The sequence below is a fragment of the Ascidia mentula genome, chromosome 3 (genome assembly GCF_947561715.1).
Source record: "Ascidia mentula chromosome 3, kaAscMent1.1, whole genome shotgun sequence".
Taxonomy (NCBI): Eukaryota; Metazoa; Chordata; class Ascidiacea; order Phlebobranchia; family Ascidiidae; genus Ascidia; species Ascidia mentula.
This window is the reverse complement of record NC_138568.1, coordinates 1,821,336-1,838,979: the sequence shown is the minus strand read 5'-3', so window position 1 is coordinate 1,838,979 and position 17,644 is coordinate 1,821,336. Positions and strand designations below refer to the sequence as shown.

At 36.7% G+C, this 17,644-nt stretch overlaps 1 protein-coding gene across 6 annotated transcripts in view; it reads left to right on the top strand.

Annotated features, from left to right (window-relative positions):
* LOC145894912 (uncharacterized) overlaps positions 1–17,644 on the top strand; it is a 425,937-nt gene that overhangs the window by 376,939 nt on the left and 31,354 nt on the right. For 5 of the 6 annotated variants that reach the window (XM_082983587.1, XM_082983586.1, XM_082983590.1 and 2 more), the window contains 11 exons: positions 3,906–4,067; positions 4,576–4,746; positions 4,961–5,014; positions 5,221–5,376; positions 6,129–6,290; positions 6,805–6,975; positions 7,184–7,237; positions 7,431–7,586; positions 8,618–8,779; positions 12,787–12,948; positions 16,937–17,098. In XM_082983587.1, coding sequence (XP_082839713.1) covers positions 3,906–4,067; positions 4,576–4,746; positions 4,961–5,014; positions 5,221–5,376; positions 6,129–6,290; positions 6,805–6,975; positions 7,184–7,237; positions 7,431–7,586; positions 8,618–8,779; positions 12,787–12,948; positions 16,937–17,098 — 1,572 coding nt within the window. Of the gene's footprint in view, positions 1–2,354; positions 2,526–2,739; positions 2,794–2,995; positions 3,152–3,905; positions 4,068–4,575; positions 4,747–4,960; positions 5,015–5,220; positions 5,377–6,128; positions 6,291–6,804; positions 6,976–7,183; positions 7,238–7,430; positions 7,587–8,617; positions 8,780–12,786; positions 12,949–16,936; positions 17,099–17,644 lie in introns of all 6 variants that reach the window. The other variant, XM_082983589.1, reaches the window with a different exon arrangement.

The following is a 17,644-nucleotide window of genomic DNA, read 5'->3' as shown; positions in this document are numbered from 1 at the left end:
GATGATTTCTTTAAGATTGCATATTCCATATCACAACTTCACAAACCAGTAAGTTGTTTTTGAGTTTTGTGACCAAAATTTTAGCTGTTCATGTTAGCTAATTTATATGGTCATATGAGAGCAGCAACAACTGTTCTGGATAAAAATATATTTCCCCACACGAGTAATATTCATTTATTTCAGTAAATATGAAAAAATGTGTCTAAGACATTACCAGGTATAATTATCAAAATTTGGCCATGGCACATTGTACACTCCCATGGTGTGAATAAAATGTTCAAAAACCGAATACTTGTGCAGCTACATAGGGTCATCTTACAAGGCAATAATATTTTTTAATTTCCCTTTTCAGATGGCATCATTGAAACTTGACGAAAACACAGTTGATGATGAAAGTGCATCTGCTATTGCTTCATGTATTCAGTGGATTGAGAACCTGTCTCTGCGGAATTGTTGGATGTCAAGTGATAATTTCTTTAAGATTGCATATTCCATATCACAACTTCACAAACCAGTAAGTTTTTTTTTAGTTTTGTGACCAAAACTTTAGCTGTTCATGTTAGCTAATTTATATGGTCATATGAAAGTAGCAACAACTGTTCTGGATAAAAATGTATTTCCCCACATGAGTAATATTCAATTTTTTTCAGTGAATATGAAAAAATGTGTCTAAGACATTACCAGGTATAATTATCAAAATTTGGCCATGGCACATTGTACACTCCCATGATGTGAATAAAATGTTCAAAAACCGAATACTTGTGCAGCTACATAGGGTCATCTTACAAGGCAATAATACTTTTTAATTTCCCTTTTCAGATGGCATCATTGAAACTTGACGAAAACACAGTTGATGATGAAATTGCATCTGCTATTGCTTCATGTATTCAGCGGATTGAGAATCTGTCTCTGCCATATTGCTGGATGACAAGTAATGGAATGTGTAAGATTGCAAATTCCATATCACAACTTGAGAAACCAGTAAGTTGTTTGTTAGACCAGTGGTTCTATATGTATGTTTCAACATCTGTTCGCATGACTGCAATGAAGTCATCAACTTTAGGATTTTTCCATCAACTTTAGGAAATCCAGTAAGCATTGATTTGTGCTAAACTTGATTTCGGATCTCAAAAATCTAAGTTTAAATTGGTTAGGCATATTTTTTTGGTATACGGAAATAGGGAACCACACTAAAATATTCAGGTAGGGATGGGTAATTCTGAATAGCGAATCCATAAGATTTGAATCTTAAACTATCCGAATCCAAATTGTGTTCAAACCGAATAATAGGTTTGTTATTTCTCTTCTATGTACGGTAACTTTCCGTATTTAAAAAATTAATATAAGCCTTCTTTGTCAGGTACACTGATAAATATGTTTGATAAAAACGTACTGGTAAGCCAGAGCAAGTTAAAAGTTAATTTCATTGAAACTCAGAGCTGAAGACAAATTATTTGCTTGACATTGAGTAATACAAGTCGCCCTTGATTGTTAGCATCAGAAATGGTTGCTTAAACAACTTTATAAGCCGCAGCTTACAATCGAGTAAATAAGGTGCTACGGTTGTGACGTGCAGGTTTGACAGCCACAAAATTACGTTGTCGCTTGGCAGGCAAGCACATAGAGAGCCTAAATCTATTACAGTGCAATAAATTTATTCTTTGATTGTGTTTTGTTGTTGGAGTCATGTAAAAAAAATGTTTTTTTTGTGCTTTAGTGCACAAGCTAAAACAAAAACAGAATAGGATTCGGTATTCTGGATTCGATTTAACTGTTCTAGAACAGTGTGTTATTGTATATTGCCTATCCCTACAGAGATACTCCACAAACTAAAAAGCAGGAAGCGGCTGCAAAACTGTGGATTGCCAACTTCTGAACTAAACTGTATAATTTTTAATCCTAATTTTAACATATTAACTGATTAAATTCAGTTGTTATTGTTTGCACGGGAACAATGGGTTGCTGGAATTTGAAAAGTGTTTCTAAAAGCAGAAGTAATGCCATGCTTACGCATGTGAAGGTCGCCTGACAAGTTGTGCGCTTGTGCACCAGTGTACCTTGGCCACAATATACCTCGTGAAGCCACTGAGCTCCTGTAGCTCAGTTGGTAGAGCGTCGGGCCTGGTTAGCCCAGGGTCGTGAGTTCAAACCTCACCGGGAGCTTGATTTTTCAGATCTCGCTCAGACTTGTCGGGAAAAGTGGCTGATCCAGCTTGGCTGCAATGCCTTGGCTGCGAAGCCTGTGAACCTTGTGTTTCTAAAAGTTTGTTTATCGTTGTTTTTTGAAGATAGCAACAGATGTTTTTGGCTTTCAAATGTTGCTTGTGTAAAACCACATATTCCAATCATTACAGATGGAATCTTTGGATATCAGTGGAAATCTGATTTCAAAATCTCAATTACCATTCATCATGGATGAAGCTGTCCACAAAAATGTTAACAAGCTTTACACGTCCAAGTTTCAAATATCAGAGGAGGGCATCCATGTGATTGGAAAATGTGATCTTATTTCTTGCATTTCAAAGGTTACCAGCATTTAATATTTTGCCAAGGAAAAAATTAAAAACACATTTAGTGAATAAGTAAATATCACTATTGTAGATGCATTTGCAAAGAACTACATAAAACATTTTTTAAAACCTTTTTAATTTTTTGTTTGTTTTATATTACATTCTACATCAGCCCTGCTGTTATTTGTTAATACGTAGTGTTTGACAACGAATGATTTTTTTTTTTCAGACTTCAATAAAGAAAGAGGACATAACAACCAAATTTGTTGATTCAGTATTTGAGGTTTGTAAGCGTTGTTATAATAAACTAGTCTGTAAGTCAGGATTTTACTTAGGTTACTTTGTTTACATATGTTTAATTCAAATTAACATATGAAACGTTATCCAGTCATTTGTGTTGACAAATGCTTGACAAAAACATTTTTTTTGTAAATATCCATATTTGGTGGTTGAACAATTTATGTAAACTAAGATTTTTTTACCAGATTAATTCCATCCCAAAGGAGCTTACAGTGAGAGGTAATGAAGAAGCTTTTGCTTTGTCGTGTGTTTTACATTTATTTCCTCCAACCCTTGAACTTACTATGAACGAAGTTAGTGGGGATTTAATACAAGAAGTGGCTGAAGCAATAAAACAGAAGGTATATTTGCTGAATTTTTAATGAATGCACAAATTAAAGAGAAGTTAGCAAGTTGGTTCAAATTATTATTTACTTTTTTATTTGGGTATTGCCTGCTTAATTTGTAAAGTAAGTTTCATTAATTTTAAACCTTATTTTCTGTCAGCTCAAGTGATAATTCTTATAACTGGTGATACACCATAGTGAGGTAATGTAATGGAACAGACTTTAAAGGTGAAAAATGTTTGGATACATTTATTTATATATACTAGTCACCATGTTTGCTGCAGTAAATGGGAGTTCAAGGTCATACTTGGACAACTACTTTTTTTTGGCATTTTGAATTAGACTAGATTTGTCGGCACATATTGTTTTTTTGGCAGTAAAACATTTGAATAATGACATTCTTATTATTGGCAACAACTTTTGTCAGGGCTTAAAATTGATAGTACATCCTGATAAAGGTTGTTGTATAACAACAAAATCGTCAATATTTGCAAATTTTATTGCCAAAAGAGCATTTGGTATTGATAATATGCCTGGCAGCATCAGAAACCAAGTTAATTTTATTAGGAAACTTTTCCTGTTACATTATATTTTTAACTTTCACTCTGTTGTGTAAAATATTATTAGTTGTATTCACAGTTTGATTTACCAATTATTTTATGTCAGGATTGATTGCATCCAGTGTTACTTCCAATATTGCTGGCCGGGGATGTTGTCACTGAGAAATTCTTTTGTCATGAACTAGAACATCAACATATTTGTATTTTAGATTACATTCTTTAATCTTGATGGGAACGCAGTTGATGATGAAAGTGCATCTGCTATTGCTTCATGTATTCAGTGGATTGAGAATCTGTCTCTGAGGGATTGTGAGATGACAAGTGGTGGAATCTGTAAGATTGCAAATTCCATATTGCAACTTAAGAAACCAGTAAGTTGTATGTTAGACAGTAGTTCTCCAATATTTAAACATGTTTTACATACATCCCATAATTTAATTAATTCAACAACTTAGAAATGTTTAAAGCCTGTTTGAAGTTAGCATGATTATGTACTAAACTAAATTTCAGTTATTCAAAACCTACGTTTAAAGTGGTTAACATACTTTTGGATGTACAAATACTCCACAAACTAAAAAAAATGTTTTGAATGAGGTTGCCATATGAAACTAGAATTAAATCTAAAGGATCCACATGTGGCTGCAAAGTTGTGAATTTCCAACCTCTGTACTAAATTATATGAATTTTCAAGTTATGGTAGTTTACTAAACTGATTAATTTGGGTGATTATTATTTTGTGCATGAGAATGAGTGGTTGCTAGAATTAAATTTTGAAAAGCATTCCTAAAATTGTTTTTATCGCCCTTTTTAAAAATAGCAAGAGTATTGTTTGGCTTTTAAATGTTTTTTGTGTAAAACCACATATTCCAATCATTACAGATGGAATCTTTGGATATCAGTGGAACTCTGGTTTCAAAATCTCAATTACCATTGATCATGGATGAAGCTTTCCACAAAAATGTTAACAAGCTATACACGACCAAGTTTCAAATATCAGAGAACGGCATCCATGTGATTGGAAAATGTGATCTTATTTCTTGCATTTCAAAGGTTACCAGCATTTAATATTTTGCCAAGAAAAAAATTAAAAACACGTTTAGTGAATAAGTGAATATTACTATTGTAGATGCATTTGCAAAGAACTACATAAAACATTTTTCAAACCTTTTTAATTTTTTTTTTGCTTTTCTTGATATTCTACATCAGCCCTACTGTTGTTTGTTAATACGTAGTGTTTGACAACGATTGATTTGTTTTTTTTTAGACTTCAGTGAAGAAAGAGGACATAACATCCAAATTTGTTGATTCAGTGTTTGAGGTTTGTAAGCATTTTAAAATAAACTTGTCTGTATATCTGGATTTTACTTAGGTTATTTTGTTTACATATGTTTAAGTCAAATTAGCATATGCAACTTTATCCAGTCATCTGTGTTGACAAATGCTTTGCTTAACAAAAATATTTTTTTGGAAATATCCATATTTAGTGGTTGAACAACTTTGTGTAAACTGATATGTTATTACCAGATTAATTCCATCCCAAACAAGCTTAGAGTGGAATGTGATGAAGAAGCTTTTGCTGTGTCGTGTGTTTTACATTTATTTCCTCCAACCCTTGAACTTACTATGAACGAAGTTAGTGGGGACTTAATACAAAAAGTGGCTGAAGCAATAAAACAGAAGGTATATTTGCTGAATTTTTAACGAATGCACAAATTAAAGAGAAGTTAGCAAGTTGGTTCAAATTATTATTTACTTTTTTAATTGGGTACTGCCTGCTTAATTTGTAAAGTAAATTTCATTAATTTTAAACTTTATTTTCTGTCAGCTCAAGTGATAATTCTTATAACTGGTGATACACCATAGTGAGGTAATGTAATGGAATAGACTTTGAAGATGAAAAATATTTGGATACATTTATTTATATATACTAGTCACCATGTTTGCTGCAGTAAATGGGAGTTCAATGTCAGACTTGGACAACTACACTTTTGGCATTTTGAATTAGATTAGAATCGTCGGCACATATTGTTTTTTTGGCAGTAAAACATTTGAATAATGACATTCTTATTATTGGCAACAACTTTTGTCAGGGCTTAAAATTGATAGTACATCCTGATAAAGGTTGTTGTATAACAACAAAATCGTCAATATTTGCAAATTTTATTGCCAAAAGAGCATTTGGTATTGATAATATGCCTGGCAGCATCAGAAACCAAGTTAATTTTATTAGGAAACTTTTCCTGTTACATTATATTTTTAACTTTCACTCTGTTGTGTAAAATATTATTAGTTGTATTCACAGTTTGATTTACCAATTATTTCATGTCAGGATTGATTGCATCCAGTGTTACTTCCAATATTGCTGGCCGGGGATGTTGTCACTGAGAAATTCTTTTGTCATGAACTAGAACATCAACATATTTGTATTTTAGATTGCATTCTTTAATCTTGATGGGAACGCAGTTGATGATGAAAGTGCATCTGCTATTGCTTCATGTATTCAGTGGATTGAGAATCTGTCTCTGGGTGGTTGTTGGATGACAAGTGGTGGAATCTGTAAGATTGCAAATTCCATATCGCAACTTAAGAAACCAGTAAGTTGTTTGTTAGACCAGTAGTTCTCCAATATTTAAACATCCATACTGATATGTTTTACATACATCCCATAATTTAATTAATTCAACAACTTAGAAATGTTTAAAGCCTGTTTGAAGTTAGCATGATTATGTACTAAACTAAATTTCAGTTATTCAAAACCTACGTTTAAAGTGGTTAACATACTTTTGGATGTACAAAAACTCCACAAACTAAAAAAAATGTTTTGAATGAGGTTGCCATATGAAACTAGAATTAAATCTAAAGGATCCACATGTGGCTGCAAAGTTTCCAACCTCTGTACTAAATTATATGAATTTTCAAGTTATGCTAGTTTACTAAACTGATTAATTTGGGTGATTATTATTTTGTGCATGAGAATGAGTGGTTGCTAGAATTAAATTTTGAAAAGCATTCCTAAAAGTTTTTTTATCGCCCTTTTCAAAAATAGCAAGAGTATTGTTTGGCTTTTAAATGTTTTTTGTGTAAAACCACATATTCCAATCATTACAGATGGAATCTTTGGATATCAGTGGAACTCTGGTTTCAAAATCTCAATTACCATTGATCATGGATGAAGCTTTCCACAAAAATGTTAACAAGCTTTACACGTCCAAGTTTAAAATATCAGAGAATGGCGTCCATGTGATTGGAAAATGTGATCTTATTTCTTGCATTTCAAAGGTTACCAGGCTTATCATTTTGCCAAGAAAAAATTAAAAACACTTCTAGTAAATGAGGGAATGGTACTATTGTAGATGCATTTACAAAGAACTGCATAAAACATTTTTCAATAGCTTGCTAGTTTTTCTGTTTTACATAACATTCTATGTCAGCCCTGCTGTTATTTGTCAATATGTACTGAATGACGACGATTAATTTGTTTTTTCAGACTTCAGTGAAGAAAGAGGACATAACAACCAAATTTGTTGATTCAGTGTTTGAGGTTTGTAAGCATTGTAAAATAAACTTGTCTGTAAGTCAGGATTTTACTTAGGTTACTTTGTTTACATATGTTTAATTCAAATTAACATATGACACTTTATCCAGTCATTTGTGTTGACAAAGCAACAATTTTTTTCGAAATATTCATATTTAGTGGTTAAACAACTTTGTGTAAACCGACATGTTATTCTCAGATTAATTCCATTCCAAACGAGCTTACAGTGGAAGGTGATGAAGAAGCTTTAGCTTTGTCGTGTGTTTTACATTTATTTCCTCCCACACTTGAACTTACTATGAGAAATGTTGAAGGAGATGGGATACGAGAAGTGGCTGAAGCAATAAAACAGAAGGTATATTTGCTGAATTGGTCAAAACTGAGCATTTGGCAATATGCCTTAACCTTAGCAAATTGTTATATATTGGAAATGTGGTGACCGATAAATATCTTGAAGTCACACATGAGATTTTTCCTGTCACATTGCAGTTGTGTATGGTGGGGATGTCCCAAATTGACAAAGACTCCAGTTTAGTGGTCATGAATGGACGTTTGACATGATAATCCTTGTGGTTTTATCGGTGCTTTTTTATGTATCACGTTTATTATTCACCAATCGACGTTTCTTAACTTTTTGGCTGTTATGCAGCAGCCTTCATCAGAAGGTAGGAAATGTAAGTTAAGCAATGTGGACAAAGTTGAGGCACAGAAACAAAGAAAAAACGCTACAAAAGAAAAAGAAGTGAAAAAACGATAAGAAAGGGCGAATGACACTCCTGCACTGTACAATTATCAGTAACCACACGGGTTATCATGGTTTTTGGAGTGCGCGATGTTTAACGGCATAATTTCCTAGCAAGTGTCGGTACACCGGTGGAAACTTGTCATTGAGTGATGACAATATATACGTCTGTGAAGTGTGACGTTACCAGTAGCTTGGCCTGTATGATGCGTGCAAGTATGTTGCTCAGGCTGCGACTGATTACAGAAATTTGTTGCAATCACCATAATTATAATACGGTTATAGCATTATATAAATTTCATAATACGCTATATCACAAAACTATCATTATACGCCCTAATAAATATTTGCTCTGGAATATCACTTGTTATTCAGCTTCACATGAATATTAAAATCAAGCTGACATTTGCAGAATCTATTCGGGTTCGTGTTCGTTTTGGCATATCCCCCAGTTTGTAGTTGAATCAGGTAATTGGTTTTTCACGAAGAATAGTTGGGGGACAGGAAATTAAGACGACTTTATTAATTTTACTAACAAAAGTATTCATGTGAAACCTGGATATATTTGAAGTTACGGTAAAATATTCATGGGAAAAATCAATAGTTGTATGCTTGTAACTAATTTGTATGTGAAATAATTTCAGATGAAGTCGTTGAATTTTCGTGGGAACACAGTTGATGATGAAAGTGCATCTGCTATTGCTTCATGTATTCAGTGGATTGAGGATCTGTCTCTGTGGTATTGTAAGATGACAAGTGGTGGAATCTGTAAGATTGCAAATTCCATATCACAACTTGAGAAACCAGTAAGTTGTATGTTAGACCAGTGGTTTCCAAACGTTTTAGGGTCACGACACATTTGGATGTTCTGGAGTGGTAGTGCAATGGGTTGCATGGCATCCCTACTTTATATGCAGTCCGTGCACTGCGACGTTTTGTCGATTTAGCAGCTTAAGTTCCTCTCGACAATTTATCCTGACCAATATGAGGGGTTGAAGGTATAAGCGCGTCAATTTTTGTACTCATTTTCCGATTGTTGAGAAGTTGTCTTGTCGAATAACCATAAAGTCATTGGCATTGCCCTCATGTGGTCGACACCAAAGTTTTTAGGTAAAACCCAAGGATACAATGAAGCTTTCGGTGAAGCATTTTGATGCTCGGCACGGTTGTGGCATTTGCGACACGTATCCATGATGTCTTTGTCAATATTTGACCCTGTATCAGCTTTTCTTACCAATCGCTTCATCTTTTGCATTCCCAAGTGACCATGATGCAACAACTTGGAAACTTCGGGTTGAAGTTTTGCAGGTATCACAACTCTGCAGCCGTACATTAACCAACCATGACTGACGCTTAGGAATCTGTAATCTGACTGTAACGACTGAGCGAACTTTCCTTGTCGAAGTGTTAATTTTGCCAACCTTCTTGAGTTTACCTCATGACCTCGGACAGAATCCGGTCTTTGGCCGTTTCTTTCATAATAGCGGTTACGTCTGCGAGCTTCACTTGACTTGGTAGTAATCGCACATACCGTGTGCGTATAAAAGGCGGTTTCCTCCTCATTAAATGTGCGATACTTTCCAGCTGGAAGACGACTGAAAGCGTCAGCATTATTGTGAATGTCGGAAGTTTTTCTGTACTCAATATCATAAGAGAACTGGTTGAGTAGCATCGCCCATCTTGCCAACGATTTACTGCGAACGTTGGACCAGCCTTCGTCGGTCCGAAAATCAACGACAAGGGTTTGTGGATAGTCATCAAAATAAATTTTTGGTTGAAAAGAAACTGAAAAAACTTGCGAATGGCGAACACACTTGCCAAAGCTTCCTTCTGGATATGGCTGTATCTCCTCTGACATTCAGCGATTGTTTTTGAAATATTTCAAATGGGCCATTCACTTCCATCCGCCACGAAATAAAACTGCACCAATTTCTACACTGGATGCACCACATGTTATTCCAATCGGAAGGCTTGGATCAAAATGTGTGAGAACATTGTCTGATGAAAGAAGATGTTTGAATTTCTTAAAAACTTCTTGTTCTTTCTTCTGCCACCTCCAAGTAACTGCCTTTGTTCGTTGGCCGGAACAACGGTTCTGCGACTGCTGAAAATTCCGGGGGTAGAAACATGCTGTAAAACTGAAGAGCACCCAAAAATGATCGGAGGGTCGACACAGTTTCAGTTGGGAGCATTTTTGTGATACGTCGACCTTGCTTTTCTACCCTCTATGGTGAGAAGATGCCCAAGGTGCGAATTTACATTTTTTCAACTGACAGCGTCTGACAGGTCTTTCTTGGTAAAATCGTACCCTACTCCCAATTGTTGCATCAAATCACTTGGTAACGGCAGCGGTTGGCGGTGTGTGTCTAGTTGGGGATTAACTGTCACCGAGTAATCGCCACACACTTTACCAGATGTCCGACCTGGTCATGAATACTTCCTTACTGGAACTACCGGTGTTCCCCTGCTGACGTCCATTTTCTGATTCGAATTCCTGCTTCGTAACGTTGGTTCAAATCGTCAAGCGGAGCAAACGGAACCTGCCTTGGTTTGTGATATACTGGAGTTGGGTTGTGCTTGAACTGCACCTTTAACTCGACGCCTTGTAACGTTTCCAACACTTCTTTAAACAAATTAGGAAAATCCATGCAAATTCTCTTGCAATCTTGTTGGACATCTTTATGCGATTCAATTCCAGACACCAACTTTGTGGACAGCTTTCTTGTTCCATACAAAATGTTGTCCAGAAAAATCTTCAGTTCCTTAAAGGAGTCTCTTCCCAGAATACTCTCAATTGTCAAGCCGTGTTACGCAAAACGTAAGCACGCTCGTGATGTCTTCATTTGGAACGTAAACCTTCAACCGGCATGAAATAATATTCAGGGGAAGACTGGAGGCAGATCGGTAAGAAACGCTAGTGGCCTCAAGCTTCGATCGTCCAGTGCTTTTCAAAACGTTAGTTAACAAAATGTTACCACCTGCAGGGGTATCGACTTCCACCTTGAACGATTTGAAGAAGTCAACAAGTGGAATTGGGCACCGTTTTGCAGTTAACAGAGGTCACCAACCTCACACTTGAAATCTGGTTCTTCTAACGACACACAGCTTGTAGATGACCTTTGCGTTTGCAGAAATTACACCTCGAGTTTTTAATACGACAGGTCGATGCAAAATGTCCAGATTTCCCGCACCTGTGGCACTTTAACGTGTCCTTTGGGGTGTCCCGGAAAATTATGTCTTGCCCCCTTTTAACTTATGGACGGAGGAGTCCCTTTCAGGACCAAAAACTGTTTCAGTTTCCACAAAAACGAACTTCGGTTCGTCATTCTTGACCTTAAACATAGCCTTTAACATTGTCTTGTTAATCACGGAACAAACGAATCTTGTCCGCAGTGCTTATGGTTTCTCCTGGCTTTGTAAATTGAACTTGAACCACTCACTCCTGAACTTGAACCACTCACGAACAATAAAACGTTTCCGTCCTAACATTCATCTTCTAATAAGCTTCAGCATTACATTCATTTGCTCCTGGTGACGTCACTCCTGCGTGTCCATCTGCTTTTGTACATGTTCAAAAATTTTCTCTGTAGTTTTGTTACGTTCAGCAGTTAGGGGTAATTCAAAGTTATCCCCATCGCCAATGTTGTATTTTCAAATAGCACAAAATAATAGAATGATTCTAAAGTGAAATGAGTCTTGCCTTTATAGCAGAAAATTTAATTATCCTTGCGAAATGAGTATTTCACGCGTCTATGCTCAACGCTTGGCCCTAATATTAACCTTCATGCATGACTGATTGCTTGATGACGTGTCCTGGAACATTTCTACGTAGTAGGACCAGTTTAAAATATTTTTTTGAGTTATAGCGGGCAGCAGAATTTCAATCCACGAGCCACAGGTTGCACAACCCTAGTTTACATGAATGTTTTACTTTTACCCAAACTTCAAACAATGCATCTCCAGTGACACCTTCCATATTGCATCTCGTGATACCAACACGCATAGTCGTACCCAGAGGGAGGGGGTACAAGAGGCCCAAACTTCCAAGCAAAATCTATCAGCTGGAAACCTTGTAAAAAAAACACAACTTCGTATTCAGTTAAATAATTTTTGGTCCCAATCATATTCAAGCATTATTTAATCAATTTTTGAAGCTTGTGTGTCAAATTTATTTGATCGACGTTTCTGTCGTCATGCAATCAATCTTCGTCAGGACAAAGTTCGTGAGTGTAAACAACACTGTAAATACAAGAAAGCGCGAAAAAACCCCAAGGGGACGTGGAAAGAAGAAAGACGAAAGGAGTAAGCAAGCCGAAAATGCGCATCAACGTTCAACCACACATCTCCACAAACATTTCGGGTTCTTTCTCTAACTCAGGGGTTCCGAAATTGGGGTCCGCAATGACTGCACGGGGGTCCGTAAAGATATTTTTAAACACAACTGGCACGTTTCATACAGTGCGTAAGCAGCATTCACTGCAGTAATTTATAACTTGAGTGGTTTCGTAAGCTGTATAATACGTATAGGGGACAATTATTTTCCACTGATTACGTGGGAAAAATGATCTGACGTAAGATTAGGGGTCCGCGGCCAAAAAAGTTTGGGAAAACCTACTCTAACTGCGACCAAAGTCACAAACGTGTTACTAAGTTGGAGCCATGTGTAATTCGGGTTCTTTCTCTAACTGACTGAGCTACCGGAGCTAAATGATTAAATTCACCAAGTGATTGTTCTGCCTCTGTGACGTCATAATTGATAACAATGATATTGTTGACATAAAAACTGATTCCAGTAATTTTTCATTTGTTTCAGATGACGTCGTTGAATCTTGATGAGATCACAGTTGATGATGAAAGTGCATCTGCTATTGCTTCATGTATTCAGTGGATTGAGAATCTGTCTCTGGATGATTGTAAGATGACAAGTGATGGAATCTGGAAGATTGCAAATTCCATATCAAAACTCAAGAAACCAGTAAGTTGTATGTTAGACCAGTGGTTTCCAAACTTTTTAGGGTCACGACACACTTGTTTTGGATTCGTTCACCACACATAACTTTATTCTGTTTAGGAAAAGTTAAATTAAAACAACAATACCGGTTGCACTACCGTGGTTTGAATTTAAATCGTAATAAAAAAAAAATGTTAAAAAAATGTCTGGCAGAATAAAAAAAATGTTTTATCGTTAAAAGCGCTCCGCACCAATGATTACAATAAAGTCCGAAGTATTTTATCAGAATGACTACAAACACCGTGCATTTCACGCTGTTTGCTTTGTCTGGGATCTTTAAAGATTTTAATTACTCTTACGCTAATTAGCACTAAATTCTTGACAAATAGAAAGATTTTTTACAAAATCTGTTGAGCGGAAAGTGGTTTGGCATTTGATTGAAAGTGATGTCACCCCCAAAGGATCGTTATATTAAAGTCATTCTGATTTAATACTTCGGAATTCGACATCGTTATATTTGTGTGACATAACGTTTTTGAACAAAGTTTTTATTGAGATATAAAATGTAACCTGTTGTACTGCAATCCCGGAAGAAGTTTGAATGTTCGTGTTAAACGGTCATGTGAAATTGTAATCATTAACGCGGAACGCTTATGGGCATAAATTTTTTTTGATTCTGCCAGAATGACGATAGTATTTAAATATATGTTTTTCTAACCCAAACAGTGTATTTGCTTTTATTGACACCTTGTGTAGTAATCTTCTGATACTAGCATACATGGGAGTATCTAGGTTTAGGTGACTGGGATCCAGTAGGTCCGGACTAACAAGCAACACTCATTGTCTGACTTACAATTTACTCAGGGTGGCATCGGGCAAATTTATATCAAATAACAATTTTTGTTGGAATTTTCATTGACTACCAATATGCGTTTTATTCCTATCTGTATTTGGTTTCAATATTTCCCAGACCTTACTTCAAAGTAAAAGCAAAAAAAAACTATGACTCACGCACCGCCGCAAAACATGCGCTTCAGTTTTCGCTATAACGTAACACAGTTACACAAACCGTAATTTATTTCAAAAATAGCGCAGACGCAGACATTGGTGGTTTGTAATGTTTGCTCTCAAGTAACCGTAATAAAAAAGCTCTGCATATGAATACGAATATTCCTTGAACATATTTGTGCTCTACCCATTAATAAAAAAAATTAAAGGGGCGAATGCAAAAATATGTTTGTTTATTCCTTGTAATAGTTTTATTGACTTTCGTGGAAATGCAAGCATATAACTATGACCAAAATCACAAACGTGTTAGTAAGCCATGTGTAATTCGAGATGACACTAAAGCGTTGTGCTGCTTGATTGCATTGCCAAAGTTGAAGAATGACGCCACGAGTCCACGCAACACCCGCAAAAGAGAAACGCGGCGAAAAAAGGAATTTAATCCGCTTCGTTTTAATGCGGTAAAGTGAGCGCTACAACACCTTCCATGTTGTAACATATGAAACCAACACGCATAGTCGTATTCAGAGGGAGGGGGTACAAGAGGCCCACGCTCCCAAGCAATATCTATTAGCTGGCAACCTTATATGAAAATATATCATTTTTTTTCTGCACAAATGCGTATTGAGTTAAAAAAAATTTGTTCCAAATATTTTCAAGCATATTTAATCAATTTTGAAATTCTTGGGGTAAAATTTAGTTGATCGACGTTTCTGTCGTCATGCAATCGACCTTCTTCAGAACAAAGTGCGTGAATGTAAACAACAAGGTAAATATAAGAAAGCGCGAAAAGCACAAAAGGGAAGGCGGAGCGGGTGTGGGAAGTAGCAAGTCGAAAATGCGCATCAACGTACAACCACACATCTCCACGAGAACACTGGACAATTTGAATCAAGCCTATAAAGTTCCAGATTTTTTCTCTTTTGAGTGCTCGTGCACGAAACTTACAAATTTGGTGTATCGCAGAAGCTGCAACCCTTTCATTGTCGTAATTTAAAACAACCAAGAATGTAAACAATAGCGTAATTTAACTAGATAAATTAATTAAAATCTACGATGCCTTGGGAGCAGAGGCGTAAAGTTTTGCACATCACCGGGGTGCGGCGAATATTAATGCTAACCTTACAAGGTTGTTTGAACGCCATAATATACAAGTTATGGAGTCTTCAATGTTAACCATTTTTATGGCCGGCGAGCTATGTAATCTCCGACCGAAAAACTGGACAAAACAAAACGTGGTTTTAAATAAATGTTTTCGCGGCGAACTCGGTAGTCAATTTTGCTCTACACAAATGATAAATTCTTCCTTCCACGTGTGCGTCACAAACGTTTCGCTTGTTGCGTTATTGTAGATCGCCAATACGAGGAAAACGAAACTGCGTGTTAAGAACGTTTAAACAGCAGTGAAATGCGCCTTCATTTTTGCCGCGGTTCAAACCGACAAAAGCCGAAGTCTCGTACTCCACGCCAGTGCTAGGGAGTTTACCAGGCGTCGACACACTGGAAGTAAAAATGTCTGCTTTTTAACATTAAAGCGCGAGTGCATTTATTCGTTAACCATCCGTTTGAACTTGTATATTTCTTCTTTAAACTCGGTTTTCCCCAAATTCACCCGTATTCGCTACATCAGTGTTTCCCAACCGGTGGTACGCGACGGCATTCAGGTGGTACGCGAGCACCTTTCCGTAATTTGCGGATATATTTCGAATTTGAAAAATCGTAAGTGATCTCAAAATGTTTGTTACTTCATCCCCTAGGTTACTTTGTAACACTCAACTAGGTGGTACGCGTCGAAATTGTTTTACCTCCAAGTGGTAATCAACCACATAAAGGTTGGGAATTACTGCGCTACATGTTGCGACAACGCTGTATCGCGGTTGGCCGCGTCGCGTTTGTGTTCCTTTTGCGTTGTTCGTCGGGCGCGGCCAGTTTCGTCAATGTATACACCGTCGCAGTCAGCACATGGTATGCGATCACACCTACAGCATCGAACGCATCTCCTGTACGATCTTGGGATGCGAAACCAAAGCACGCTGTCTGACAGGCGGGCGTTCAAACACTAGGGAGGCCTTGCAAAAATGTAGCATTTCGTAAACCTGGCATTTCTTAAAAAATATATGTACAAGCACCCTTCGTCACCTTTAGCCCCCGGTTCTCTCTTTAAATGTAAACATCAAAAAATGATATCACCCCGACGTATTCCCGTTCCATTGTGAACTCGATACTCGTTTTAATGGAATTCAGGTGTCCAAGCAGAGTTTCCACGTCCACTCGACTCCATATTTAAGCATTATCTTCCAAAGTAGAAGCAAGAAAACTATGGTGCACGTGTCAACGCAAAAACACACTTTTAAGGTTTTTAGTAAGATAACGCAATTATACAAACAAGCAATTGTAAAACCCTGCTTTTTGTAAAATAATATGTACAAGCAATGAGGCAATAATGATAAGTGAGTTACAGACAGTAGTACACCAAATGGAATAGTCCATGTCTGTGGCTGCTTAGTCACTGTTGCACTGATGAGACCTGGTAGGTCGATGTTTTCAAATATTGTACCAGCAGTTATATTTGTTTGCGATTTACTGAATTCGACTGGTAAAAGCTAATGAAACTATGGGGCACGCACCGCCGCAAAACATGCGTTTTAGTTTTCGATAACGCAACACCGTTACACAAGTAAAGATATTTTTAAAACACAACTGGTACGTTTCATACAGTGCCTAAGCAGCATTCACTGCAGTAATTCATAACTTGAGTGATTTCGTAAGCTTTACAATACGTATAGGGGACAATTATTTTCCACTAATTACGTGGGAAAATTAATCTGACGTAAGATTAGGGGTCCGCGGCCAAAAAAGTTTGGGAAAACCTGCTCTAACTGACTGAGCTACCGGAGCTCAACGATTAAATTCACCAAGTGATTGTTCTGCCTCTGTGACGTCATAATTGATAACAATGATATTGTTGACATAAAAACTGATTCCAGTAATTTTTAATTTCTTTCAGATGAAGTCGTTGAATCTTGGTCTGATCACAGTTGATGATGAAAGTGCATCTGCTATTGCTTCATGTATTCAGTGGATTGAGAATCTGTCTCTGCGGCGTTGTGAGATGACAAGTGGTGGAATCTGTAAGATTGCAAATTCCATATCACAACTTCAGAAACCAGTAAGTTGTATGTTAGACCAGTGGTTTCCAAACTTTTTAGGACAGTGTTTCCCAACCGGTGGTACGCGACGGCATTCCAGGTGGTACGCGAGCACCTTTCCGTAATTTGCGGATATATTTCGAATTAGAAAACCGTAAGTGATCTCAAAATGTTCGTTACTTCATCCCCGAGGTTACTTTGTAACACTCAACTAGGTGGTACGCGTCGAAATTGTTTTACCTCCAAGTTGTACGCAACCACAAAAAGTTTGGGAATCACTGTCTTAGGATCATGACATTCTTGGATGATTTGGAATCGTTGGCCAAACCTAAGTTTATTGTGTTTAAGAAGAATGTTTATTGAAACAAAAATACTGGTTGCACTACTTTGGGTTGAAATCTGTCATCATTTTGGTGGAATCTAAAAGTGCTTTGTCGACAAAAGCGTTCCGCACTAATGATTACCATTTCACATGACCGTTTTACACGAACATTCAAACTTCTTCTGGGTTTATAACAGGTTACAAGATATTGACAAATACTTTGTGAGTAGTGTAAGCAAATAAA